A 13,099-nucleotide genomic window follows, 5' to 3' on the forward strand; every position below is an offset into this window, starting at 1 on the left:
TGCATGTCTGTGTCTGTTCGGGGAACAATTTGAAGGTGGATTTAATCTATAACTGATATATATGCTATTTGTAGTATTGCCTTATGTCTTTTTAGGAAAAGCTATTTCCAGTGATGATGATGTTCAGAAAGCTGATGTATCTTCCACAGGACAAGGAGTTATTGATAAAGACTCCTTAGGACCACTTTTACTTCAGGCAAGTACAAGGTTTTAGCCATACGATAAGCTGAGTTGATTTAAAAAGAAAGAAAGAAAGAAAAAAATTTTGGCTAGGATATGAGAGCAAAAAGAAAATGTTTCTTTTCATGAGGTAGAACTCAGTATTCTGAGTATGATAAAAAATGCTCTTGTATTTAAAATATACATAACTCATGAGGTCCTGTGGTGCCCTGCCTCCCCGCAATAAAAATGCATTTGGGCATATTTTAGCTCAGACCTTTTTGTGTATTTTTGCATAATTGATAGTATGGCACACTACAGTTTTATATTTTTGAGGAAGTTTTAAGACTTAAAATACGTGTTTTTTTGTAAGTAGTTGTCTTAAATAGATTGAGTTAAGCTATAGCACTTACAGAATGTTTCTTTTTAAGTCATGACCTGAAGCCCTTTATTCAGGTTCACTTATCAACTGTTTTTGTTCCAATTAGTTTGTTCCAGCTACTTTTTAGTTGATCAGTTCAGTTCCTCTTTGTAAATTCTCACTAAGGAGTGGTATAGTTCCTGTAGCTTGACTTGGTAACAAATGGAAAAATGGGAAGCACTAAGGATGATTTTTCATATTTTTAAAAACTCCTTTGAAGAAGTAATTCTTCAAAAATTAGATTAGATGTTATAATTCAGATTTTGTCTTTACTGTCATCTTTTCACATTGTCTTTTTCATACAGCCCTGTATTGATGGTGCTAATGTTAATAGAAATGATGGCTCACAGTTGTTAAATCAACAGTTTTTTTCAAATTCTATTTAGTACTATGGCTGGTGTCTTAGTCTGCTAAGGCTGCCATAACAAAATACCACAGACTGTGTGGCGTAAACAACAGAAATTTATTTCTTATAGTTCTGGAGGCTGGAAGTCCAAGATCAAGGTGTTGGCAGGCTTGGTTTCTCCTGAGACCTACCTCTCTCCTTGGCTTGTAGATGGCTGCCTTCTCCTTGTGTCTTCATGTGACCTTTTCTTTGTGTGTGTGCATTTCTGGTATCTGTCTCTCTTCTCGTAAGAACACCAGTCCTATTGGATTAGAGCTACCCTCATGGACCTCATTTAACCTTAATTACCTCCTGAAAGGCCCTATCTCGAAATACAGTCACATTGAGGTTTAAGGCTTCAACATATGAATTTTGGTGGGGGAAGGGATACAGTTCAGTCCATAATAGCCAATATTAACATATCCCACTTCAGGCATTGGATGGCTTCCTGTTTGTGGTGAATCGTGAAGGAAACATTGTGTTTGTGTCAGAAAATGTCACCCAGTACCTGCAATATATGCAAGAGGACCTGGTAAACACAAGTGTCTACAATATTTTGCATGAAGAAGACAGAAAGGATTTTCTTAAAAACTTACCAAAATCTACAGGTAGGCTTTTAATGTGTATCTTCCTTTTTTTAAAAAATATTTATTTATTTATTTGGCTGTGCTGGATCTTAGTCGTGGCACGCGGGATCTTTGTTGCCGCATGCGGGATCTTCGTTGCGGCATGGGGGATCTTTAGTTGTGGCATGGGGGATCTTTAGTTGTGGCATGTGGGATCTAGTTCACTGACCAGAGATCGAACCTGGGCCCCCTGCATTAGGAGCACAGAGTCTTAGCCCCGGACCACCAGGGAAGTCCCTGTATTTTCTAAGTAAGTTAAAAAAATTTCTTTTTCTTGATCATTTCTTAGAAAATTGAATATACCTTTTAGAAAGCCAAGTGATGATTTATGTAGAACAGGGCAAGTGGTAGATAGCAAAATTTCAAATACGAATTTAGAGTTTGGTATACATTTCATGGGTCTAAGATATACAGTGAGTTACAAAATAGAAGTGAGATACCTGTTGAATTTGAAATTATTCCAGTGTTCTATATATTGCCACTTTGAAATGTTATTGTAGAAATTACTATGGAAGATGTATAATGAGAAAATATGTATAGCTTAAATTTTTTTTTTTTTAATTGGGGTATAGTTGATTTATAGCTTAAATTTTTGATGATAGTCATGGACTGAATTGCCAGCTTTTAAAAATCTCCTTTCAATTTGTTTTCTAAAGTTAATGGAGTTACCTGGACAAATGAGACCCAGCGACAAAAAAGCCATACATTTAATTGCCGTATGTTGATGAAAATACCACACGACGTTCTGGAAGACATAAACACTAGTCCTGAAATGCGCCAGAAATATGAAACGATGCAGTGCTTTGCCCTGTCCCAGCCACGTGCTATGATGGAGGAAGGAGAAGGTGAGAGTCATCACATGCTTGTGGTGATTATCAAACAATAGCAGCCCAACTTGTAGTTTTGTAATTTCCATTGTAATTCTTCCTACTGAATTCCATGTTCTTACTGGCCTATTGAATAGACACATCCAAAGGTTAAGTATAATCCTTACCTGGTTAAATTTTCTATTGCAGATTTGCAATCCTGTATGATCTGTGTGGCACGCCGCATTACCACAGGAGAAAGAGCATTTCCATCAAATCCTGAGAGCTTTATTACTAGACATGATCTTTCAGGTAAAAACTGTGCGTGTGTGTATGTTTTGTTCATTTTGAAAATTTTTATAAAAGTTAACTTTCTACAGCCTGCACTATCATTTAAGTGCCTACACTGTAACAAATACTTTGCATGGATTATTTCCTATGTTTCTTATAATATTATTATTATTTTTTAAAATTTAATTTAATTTTTTATTTTATTATTTTTGGCTGCATTGGGTCTTCATTGCTGTGCAGGGGCTTTCTCTAGTTGTGGCGAGCGGAGGCTACTCTTCCTTGTGGTGCATGGGCTTCTCACTGCGGTGGTTTCTCTTGTGGAGCATGGGCTCTAGGCACGTAGGCTTCAGTAGTTGTGGCACATGGGCTCAGTAGTTGTGGCTTGCTGGCTTTAGAGCTCAGGCTCACTAGTTGTGGCACATGGGCTTAGTTGCTCTGCGGCTTGTGGGATCTTCCTGGACCAGGACTTGAACCCATGTCCCCTGCATTGGCAGGTGGATTCTTAACCACTGTGCCACCAGGGAAGTCCCTTATGTTTCTTATACAACCCTAGGAGAGATTCAACGAAACCTTGGGCATTTAAGTTGGGTGTGTTTGACACTTAAAATCCCTCAGATAAACACACAAAAAAATGTAGATGCGGGCTTCCCTGGTGGCACAGTGGTTGAGAGTCCGCCTGCCGATGCAGGGGACATGGGTTCGTGCCCCGATCCGGGAAGATCCCACATGCCGCGGAGCAGCTGGGCCCGTGAGCCATGGCCGCTGAGCCTGCGGTTCGGAGCCTGTGCTCCGCAACGGGAGAGACCACAGCAGTGAGAGGCCCGTTTACCGCAAAAAAAAAAAAAAAAAAAAAGTAGACGCACCTGGCTTTCTCTCCAAATAACATTTCAAATCAGAAGCCAGTATTTCTTTTCTGTAACTTCAAATCCATTTTTCATAAAGAAGTGCACTTCAAAAAGACGGGTAATTTAATGGGAATTACTGGGAGTAATTCTTGACATCAACATGAATTTCAGTTTTGGTCTGCCCTTTTTTGCCCATGAGAGTAAAGAATTAAAGTCAGTGCAGTTGATAATGAACAATGATGAAATTAAACACAGTGGCAATTTTCTGTTTAATAGGAAAAGTTGTCAACATAGATACAAATTCACTGAGGTCTTCCATGAGGCCTGGTTTTGAAGATATAATCCGAAGGTGTATCCAGAGATTTTTTAGTCTTAATGATGGGCAGTCATGGTCCCAGAAACGTCACTATCAAGAAGGTAAAGAATTTGGAGGTTAATTCTGGATCTTGTTTGTCATTGTGTTTGATGTGCTATAGAGCAATAAGTATATACGTGACCATAGTTGTTTTTGTCTGTGTGGGGTAGGAAGATGATTCTTGAGCATTCTTATGTTAGCCTAATTTTGGTGGGGTCCAGTCTTTCACTGGATTTTGAAAATGTTGGATTTGTATATTTCCTTTCTGTTTTCTCCTGTATGCATTTGTTCTGCCAGTTGTAGTTACTAGTAATGGGATATTTTCTCCAAAAGCTTATATCCATGGCCATGCAGAAACCCCAGTGTATCGATTCTCATTGGCTGATGGCACTGTAGTGACTGCACAGACAAAAAGCAAACTCTTCCGAAATCCTGTGACAAATGATCGTCACGGCTTTGTCTCAACCCACTTTCTTCAGAGGTAATGATAGATTACTTTGTATTCTCATTAAATGCAGCAGTGTTCTCGAGGTGCTTTATTATTAGTGTAAAAAGGGAGAAGAAAAATTAAGAAAAGCAGGCAGTGGTTGGGTTTGCTGAAGTGCACTTAGATTCCTAAAGTATGTTTTCTTTAAGGTTATATTTTTATGTGTAAATGAGGATTTGTTCATTAATTAATTCCTGGGAAAGCTGGAGGATGGGAAGGCTAGTGGATAAAAGAATACATAAAATCTGACTACCTCTGTTACTTTTCATTTCTAATGATATATTACATTGCTTTTAGGGATTGAATTTAGAATTTGAAGGTAGACTTCAAGAAGAAATAGTTACTATTGCTGTTGCTAATGGTAAATGAGCAACCCAGGAAGGAGCAGGATATTCACCCATTAATCATCTTGAGTAATTTGCAGGCGCCTCCAGGTTAACCCCTTGGTATATGAGAACTCTTGTAAAGCCCCACTGCGATTCCAGCTAACATAGCTTGGGGCCCCTCGTGGCGCTCTGATGGTGTCACTCATTTAGATTCTGTGGCTTATTAAAAGTATGTTATTAGATTAATAACTGATCAGTGTCTAGATTGTTATTGTCACTAGGCATTGGAATGGCGCCTAAGAAGTTAAGTTTCTGGGGCACTTACTTCATCCTTAAAAAAAAAAAAAAATCTGATGCAGGCTTTTAACGCATGCCTGTAATTTTTTAGTAAAACATTGTTCTGTTTCTTTGCAGGGAACAGAATGGGTATAGACCAAACCCGAATCCTGTTGGACAAGGCATTAGACCTCCAGCAGCTGGATGCAACAGTTCAGTAGGCAGCATGAACATGTCGCCAAACCCCGGCTTGCAGATGCTGAGCAGCAGGACCTACGGTGTGGCTGAGCCCGGTGCCACGGGGCAGATGAGTGGAGCCAGGTATGGGCCTTCCGGTAGCATAGCTTCAGTGAACCCTGGGCCAGGCATGCAGTCACCATCTTCCTACCAGAACAACAACTATGGTCTCAACATGAGTAGCCCTCCACATGGGAGTCCTGGTCTTGGCTCCAGCCAGCAGAATATTATGATTTCTCCGCGTAATCGTGGGAGTCCAAAGATGGCCTCACATCAGTTTTCTCCTGTTGCAGGTATTTGTGTTACATTTCCTTTTCTTTATTTTTTTCTTTTTCAGTAATTCTTCTCTATCCATACCATTGTAATTCTTGTAAAGTTAATTCATTTTAAAACAGAAACTTTGAAGTGTTAAGTAGTGTTTTGTTATAGCATCTGATAGTCTAATTCTTTTCCTGACTTCTCTCCAAATCCAGGTGTGCACTCTCCCATGGGATCTTCTGGCAATACTGGGAGTCACAGCTTTTCTAGCAGCTCTCTCAGTGCCCTTCAAGCTATCAGTGAGGGAGTAGGGACTTCTCTTTTATCTACTCTGTCTTCACCAGGTCCCAAATTGGATAACTCTCCCAATATGAATGTAAGTCAACCAAGTAAAGTGAACAGTCAAGATTCCAAGAGTCCCCTAGGCTTGTATTGCGACCAGAATCCAGTGGAGAGTTCAATGTGTCAGTCAAATAGCAGAGATCACCTCAATGACAAAGAAAGTAAGGAGAGCAGTGCGGAAGGGCCAGAGAATCAGCGGGGTCCTCTGGAAAGCAAAGGTCACAAAAAATTACTGCAGTTACTTACCTGTTCTTCTGAGGACCGGGGTCATTCCTCCTTGACCAACTCGCCCCTGGATTCAAGTTGTAAAGACTCTTCCATTAGTGTCACCAGCCCCTCTGGGGTCTCCTCTTCGACGTCTGGAGGAGTGTCCTCCACATCCAGTATGCACGGGTCACTGCTGCAAGAGAAGCACCGGATTTTGCACAAGTTGCTGCAGAATGGGAATTCACCGGCTGAGGTAGCCAAGATTACCGCCGAAGCCACTGGGAAAGACACTAGCAGTACAACGTCTTGTGTAGAAGGAAACGTCAAGCAGGAGCAACTAAGCCCTAAGAGAAAGGAAAATAATGCTCTGCTTAGGTACCTGCTGGACAGGGATGATCCTAGTGACACGCTCTCCAAAGAACTACAGCCCAAAGTGGAAGGCGGCGTAGACAGTAAAGTGAGCCAGTGCAGCAGCTCCACCATCCCGAGCTCAAGTCAAGGGAAGGACGCCAAAATTAAGACAGAAACAAATGAAGAGGTAACTTGTCTTCTGTATATTCTAGCTTAGGCATTGTATTTCAGCATTGCATTTCTGTGTTAGAAAGACAGTGTGTTATGCACAGATTCTTACCTTCTGTTTTAGGTTTATTTAATGGAAGTTAATCTGGAGCTGTCACTTTTTCGGTAGCTCTTCTGAGCATCAGTAAAGTGTATTATGATGCAGTGTAGAAATAATCAGATATGTGTGCTTTCAAATGTGACTGTACCTCATTAGTAGGCAATTTGAAATCTTTCATGGAAGTTTTTATTATTGGAATGAGCACATTGGGTCATTAAGTGTATGGTAGAAATGGGAAAAAACCTTTTGTATTAGGCAACAGAATTTTGATTTTTACCTAAGATCAAGTTTCATATACATGATCACATTCTATACAAGCATTTCCCAGACTCCTCTTGAGGAACACTATTCTGGAAGACGTTAATATGCACCTGAGAAAATAAAGTCTTGGAGAAGTCCTATTGTTAGGATGTATGTTTAACTTTGTTTAAACTTTGTTTAGTGTTTCCCAAATGTATTGACCAAAAGCCCTTTTTAAAGCATAGCTATGAATATCTTGTTGAACATCAGCTTATTTTTTTATTATTATTATTTAAAAATTTTTAAAAAAATTTTTATTATTAATCATACATGTTTTCAGAAGTATGTGTAGAGGCAGACATCTCTGTCAGCTCATGATTCTGACTAATGTTTGCTGGAAAATATCCTGCAGTTTGAGAATTAAACATATAGGGTAAATTAAAAAATGCCCCTTTGAAAGCACCTCCAAACCCACGGATTTATCCCAGAATTTTCAACTGTTTTTACTGTTTTATGTTCTTACTTTCAAGGAAGTAGTGTAGGGATAGGGGTCATAATCAGCTAGCTAGCCTCTAAGTTGGGTGTTACCATTTCAGGTAACTATTGTGTTTTACTTGTTCCCATTTCATCTCTTTTCCTCTGATGAGTATGTTTTATACCTATGTATCTAGTAATGTACACAGGTTAATTAAAAAAAATTATTTTCAGGGATCTGGAGACTTGGATAATCTAGATGCTATTCTTGGTGATCTGACTAATTCTGACTTCTACAGTAATTCCATATCCACAAATGGTAGTAATCTGGTAACGAAGCAACAAATGTTTCAAGGAACTAATTCTCTGGGTAAGAAAGAACTAGATTTTATTCTTGCTGCCTTTGAACTTTTCTGCACACCTGTATGTACTCTTAATTAAAACTAGGATCCAACTTTAAAATGTGTACTCCACCTTAGTTTCTTTTACTAATTTATAATGTAGGTGATTTTAAAAGCTTTTTGGATAGTTTCCCATTTCTAACTAATATGATGCCAGTAATCACAGGGCTTATAGGAAAATGTTCTTCTCTGGTTGCTGCAGGTGAGTAGTAGGTACTCTGTACCTACTAGTACCTTTATTTGTCTTAGGCACAGAGAATTGGATTAAAAAGCAAATCAAAACCTGTCCTTTGACACTAACTTACTTTGGTGTTTGCTGGTTCTTACCCAACCTCTGTCCTATAGCTGAGTGTTTCTTGATTCATCAGTTTAACAAGGATATATTATATGTATCAATTGAAAAAGAATAATCCACAATTATCTGGAAAGGTGGTTATTCATTTTTAGTGGCACTATTTCCGAAACTGAAATGGAAAGTTAGATCAATCAAATAGGTTAGAAAAAACAAAAAGAAAAAGGTTAGGAAATTTTGTTTTACTCCTTGCTTGATTAGAAGGCAACTTACCTGGTTACATTTAGTTGTAAAATTTTAAACTTTAAATATGCATGTTAAAGAACTTCCAGGAGTTTGAAACATTGGTAAAATTTTTACTATTAAGTGAAGCAGAATATGAATGACCATATCAGGCTAGAGAACAGTGCCTAATACTTCAGCCAAGACCGAGACTCTTGTTTTTTACTTTATTTGGAATACAAGGCTTCTTTTTTCTTTTTCTTTCTTTTTTTGGGGGGCTTATTTATTTTGTAAAGGAAGACAGTGTTTATTTTGATAAGAAAGACATTCTTGGGTGGGTGGTATTTATGTCTTGTACTTGATTATTTATGTACTGAATCATCAGAGGATATTTATGTATTGTGCTTTTATGTTTTTTAACAGGTTTGAGGAGTCCACAGTCTGTGCAGTCTGTTCGTCCTCCATATAACCGAGCAGTGTCTCTAGACAGCCCTGTTTCCGTTGGCTCAAGCCCTCCAGTAAAGAATATTGGTGCTTTCCCCATGTTACCAAAGCAACCCATGTTGGGTGGCAATCCAAGAATGATGGATAGTCAGGAAAATTATGGCTCAAACATGGGTGTGTTATTTTTTTTTCTTTTAATTTTATTTTAAATTTTATTTATTTATTTTTGGCTGCCTTGGGTCTTCATTGCTGTGCGTGGGCTTTCTCTAGTTGCAGCGAGCGGGGGCTACTCTTCTTTGCGGTGCGCGGGCTTCTTATTGCGGAGCATGGGCTCTAGGCGCGTGGGCTTCAGTAGTTGTGGCACGTGGACTCAGTAGTTGTGGCTCCCGGGCTCTAGAGGGCAGGCTCAGTAGTTGTGGCGCATGGGCTTAGTCGCTCCGTGGCATGTGGGATCTTCCCGGACCAGGGCTTGAACCCGTGTCCCCTGCATTGGCAGGAGGATTCCCAACCACTGCGCCACCAGGGAAGTCCCTGATATGTTATTTCTAATGAATATTAATGATTAAAAATTTCTTTTGGGAAAAGCAAATTTAAAATACTTAATTGGAATTAATAGGATTTTGAATAACAGTAGCATGTTTCTTTCATGAGTATTCTTCATTTATTCTGTGTCTTGGTGATTTAAACTCTCAAGGAGACTTTTGGTCCAAGACATTTTTTTCTTTGGCCACACTGTGGGGCATGAGGGGTCTTAGTTCTCTCACAGGGATTGAACCTGTGCCCCAGGGAAGTCTTGCAAGACATTTTCTAATCTGTAATGAATACATAGCAATACAGGCATACCTCAGCAGTATTGCAGGTTCTGTTTCAGACCACCGCAATAAAGTAAATATCACAATAAAGCGAGTCACGTTAATTTTTTGGTTTCCCAGTGCATATAAAATGTAGGTTTACACTATACTATATTGTATGCAATAGCATTATGTCTAAAAACAAATGTACGTACCTTAATTTAAAAACACTTTATTGCTAAAATATGCTAACCATCATCCGACAACATAGGGTTGCCACAAACCTTCAATTTGTAAAAAACGCAGTGTCTCTGAAGCGCAATACAGTGAAGGTATGCCTGTGGTGGCCTATCAGAAATGTCTTAACAGTTGGCCCGCCCTCTTTTTAGAATGACAAAGGCTCATGTGTCTAATGACTGCACCTGTACATAAGAAGAATTTCATTGTAACATGGAAAATACCTAATTTCTGTTTTAGGTGGACCAAACAGAAATGTGACTGTGAATCAGACTCCTTCCTCAGGAGACTGGGGCTTACCAAACTCAAAGGCCAGCCGAATGGAACCTATGAATTCAAGCTCCATGGGGAGACCGGGAACGGATTATAATGCTTCTTTACCCAGGCCTGCCATGGGTGGCTCAATGCCCGCCATGCCTCTTCGGTCCAGTAGCATCCCAGGTGTGAGACCAGTGTTGCAGCAGCATCATCATCAGCAGCAGCAACAGCAGCAGATGCTTCAGATGCGTAAGCATTCCTTTCATAAGAAAAGAAAATTAGATGTTTTAGGCTAACTTTTGCCTTTGGCTTATTTGAAAATTTATCCTTTCTTTTTGTTCCCCCAGGGCCCGGTGAGATTCCCATGGGGATGGGGGTCAGTCCTTATGGCCAAGCAGCACCATCGAACCAACCTGGTTCCTGGCCAGATGGCATGTTGTCCATGGAACAAGGCCCTCATGGGACTCAAAATAGGTGGGGCTCTATTACGTGACCCTGTGGAAAATGTAAGCATTGGATTATCTAGAAAAGGGTGAGAGCACAGGAACAAACCTGAAAGAGAATGAGAAAAACTCTCTGTAATTGAGGTACTCATTGCCGTCTGTGTGTAAAAGCGAGGCTGAGTCTGAGACAGCGTGCGTTCATGGGAGAGGGAGGAGACAGGACTGTATCTCTCAGCGATCGGGACTGTTGAGTGGTCACACCTGGGAGCCTCCATGTGCCATGGTCGTCTCTCATAATGTAACAATCCTCCTCCATGAGGAGAGGGATAAATTAGCACTAGTTTGACAAGATAAATGGTCCGCAGAGGGTGAGCCTCAGTTTTCTGGAAAGTTCATTTTTTAGGATTCGATAATTCTTTTCTAAAATTATTTAAAACGTTTCAGGGATGAAGGTGAAAGTGAAATATAGCACGCTTCTATTTCTGTGAAAGAAAGATTGTGGGTTATGTCTATTTCATTTTTTAAGTTTGGTCAGTAACTCATTGGCATGAAAGAGGCTACCTGTCACTGTCAACTCTGACTTGAGTTCTACAATAAATTAAGCAAAGAAAAATGAATTGATCTGTTGAGTAGACAGAAATGTAACTACATGAGCTTATTAACTTGAGTGCTTCTCTACCCAGTAGAGAACAAATAGTTTCATCACAGAATTTTTAAATGTCTAGCTCCATGCCCCTGTAATGTGTTGGAGAACTGTGGCATTGCTGTGGGGTTTGTATTACACTTGTCGATACATGAGCTCTGTGGGCCGTGTATGAAACAAAGTTATTTTGGTAGAACCCTGGGCTCAGTTCAGCATTTCTACCTTTTTTCCCATTCTTTTGTTGATTTCTCCAGCCTGCAATATCCTAACTACTACCACTTCTGTTCTTGTAGGGTCTTGAAAACACCACCCTCTTCATCCCTCCAATCTCCTTTCCCAAATCTCTGCTATCCTCTAAATGTCAAGGGATCTAGCAATTACATTTTGGTGGTGGAGTTGGGAGTTGTAATCTAGATATGGTGGTCGAAGATGACCTGGTGAGGTTTAAAATTGTGGGTCTTAAATTTAAATTGATGCTGTTTGTTCTTTTCTGCTACTCTGTTAGTTTATTATTTACACTTGTGTTATTTGAGTTATTGCATATTAAAAATACTGTGCGGAGTTACTTTGATCTTTTTTTTTTTAAGAGGAAAAGCACCATTGAAATTGAATCTAAGTCTCTTTTTAGGCCACTTCTTAGGAATTCCCTGGATGATCTCCTTGGGCCACCTTCTAACCTTGAAGGCCAGAGTGATGAAAGAGCATTGTTGGACCAGCTGCACACACTCTTGAGCAACACAGATACCACAGGCCTGGAAGAAATTGACAGAGCTCTCGGCATTCCTGAACTTGTAAATCAAGTAGGTAGCAGTACTGTGGACGTAGAAATGTATGTGTGTGTGTGTGTGTGTCTGTGTCTGTGTCTGTGTCTGTGTGCATGTGTGCTCGCATATATCCATGAAGCCATGTACAACAGTGCCTATATGTGTATCTTTTCTCTTCTTTATGTACAGCACTACATTCATGGATACCAGCATTAAATTTAGAAAATATACTTTATAATTGTGATAGAACTTCCAGCAACTTACTGTTTTATAAAATGTCAGATTTTAGGCAACCATAGAAATGGTCCACTAAAACTACTATACAGTTTTTAAAATGCTGCTTTTTGCTTATGTTAGTTGAATCCTCATTTTTATAATTACCTCTTTCTACTATCTGGACAACCAGTGTATACTCTGAGGAGGCAAGCTTTTTTTGTGTTAAACAAAACCTGTTTACACTGGTAAATCTGTGAATATCCCAACAACATCATCTCCTATTCCTAGTTACCTATTCAGCCTTATGAAAATATGCCATTTACAAATCTGTATTTTTTTTTTTGAAACATACATTTTGTAGTGGATCTTTTCATTATAGGATGTGTGTTTGGGGGCACTTGTGTAAGTCTGTGTGTTTAATGATAAATGGGAAAGATCCTCAGGGTTCTCAGGCTTTGTTGGGGAGACAAATGTGTATAAAAAGAATTACATTTCAGTGTGGCAAACACTGCACAGAACTTTTTAAAGGGTGGTTGAGAAACACGAGGCAGTGATGATGTACACCTGGGGGTACCAGCCACCGGTGACCCTGACCGAGGAGCCGTGTCTGACCTGGCTGGGGGAGGAAGTGAGGGTTACATGAAGACCGAGAAGCTTTAACTGCCACTAGAGTTTCTTTTTGTTTTTGGTCTGCGTCGGGTCTTAGTTGCGGCACTCGGGATCTTCGTTGAGACATGGCGGTGCAGGCTTTTCGTTGTGGCGCGTGGGCTTCTCTCTCGTTGTGGCATGCGGATTTTCTCTCTAGTTGTGGCGCGTGGGCTCCAGGGTGTGTGGGATCTGTAGTTTGTGGCACACGGCTCTCTCATTGAGGTGCATGAGCTCAGTAGTTGCAGCACGTGGGCTTAGTTGCCTCGCGGCATGTGGGATCTTAGTTCACCGACCAGGGATCGAACCAGCGTCCCCTACATTGGAAGCTGGATTCTCTACTGCTGGACCACCAGGAAAATCCCCTAGAATTTTATTTAAGCTGGAAA

General features: G+C 40.0%; 1 protein-coding gene across 5 annotated transcripts in view; it reads left to right on the forward strand.

The window, feature by feature from the left end:
* Positions 1 to 13,099, forward strand: part of NCOA3 (nuclear receptor coactivator 3) — a 122,795-nt gene that overhangs the window by 95,608 nt on the left and 14,088 nt on the right. For all 5 annotated transcript variants that reach the window (XM_030848785.2, XM_030848789.2, XM_060284906.1 and 2 more), the window contains 13 exons: positions 96 to 196; positions 1,399 to 1,573; positions 2,248 to 2,436; positions 2,608 to 2,709; positions 3,810 to 3,950; positions 4,222 to 4,369; positions 5,116 to 5,507; positions 5,688 to 6,559; positions 7,589 to 7,724; positions 8,693 to 8,887; positions 9,982 to 10,248; positions 10,347 to 10,473; positions 11,714 to 11,885. In XM_030848785.2, the coding sequence (XP_030704645.2) occupies positions 96 to 196; positions 1,399 to 1,573; positions 2,248 to 2,436; positions 2,608 to 2,709; positions 3,810 to 3,950; positions 4,222 to 4,369; positions 5,116 to 5,507; positions 5,688 to 6,559; positions 7,589 to 7,724; positions 8,693 to 8,887; positions 9,982 to 10,248; positions 10,347 to 10,473; positions 11,714 to 11,885 (3,017 nt within the window). The remainder of the gene's footprint in view (positions 1 to 95; positions 197 to 1,398; positions 1,574 to 2,247; positions 2,437 to 2,607; positions 2,710 to 3,809; positions 3,951 to 4,221; positions 4,370 to 5,115; positions 5,508 to 5,687; positions 6,560 to 7,588; positions 7,725 to 8,692; positions 8,888 to 9,981; positions 10,249 to 10,346; positions 10,474 to 11,713; positions 11,886 to 13,099) is intronic.

The sequence above is a fragment of the Globicephala melas genome, chromosome 15 (assembly GCF_963455315.2).
Source record: "Globicephala melas chromosome 15, mGloMel1.2, whole genome shotgun sequence".
Classification (NCBI taxonomy): domain Eukaryota; kingdom Metazoa; phylum Chordata; class Mammalia; order Artiodactyla; family Delphinidae; genus Globicephala; species Globicephala melas.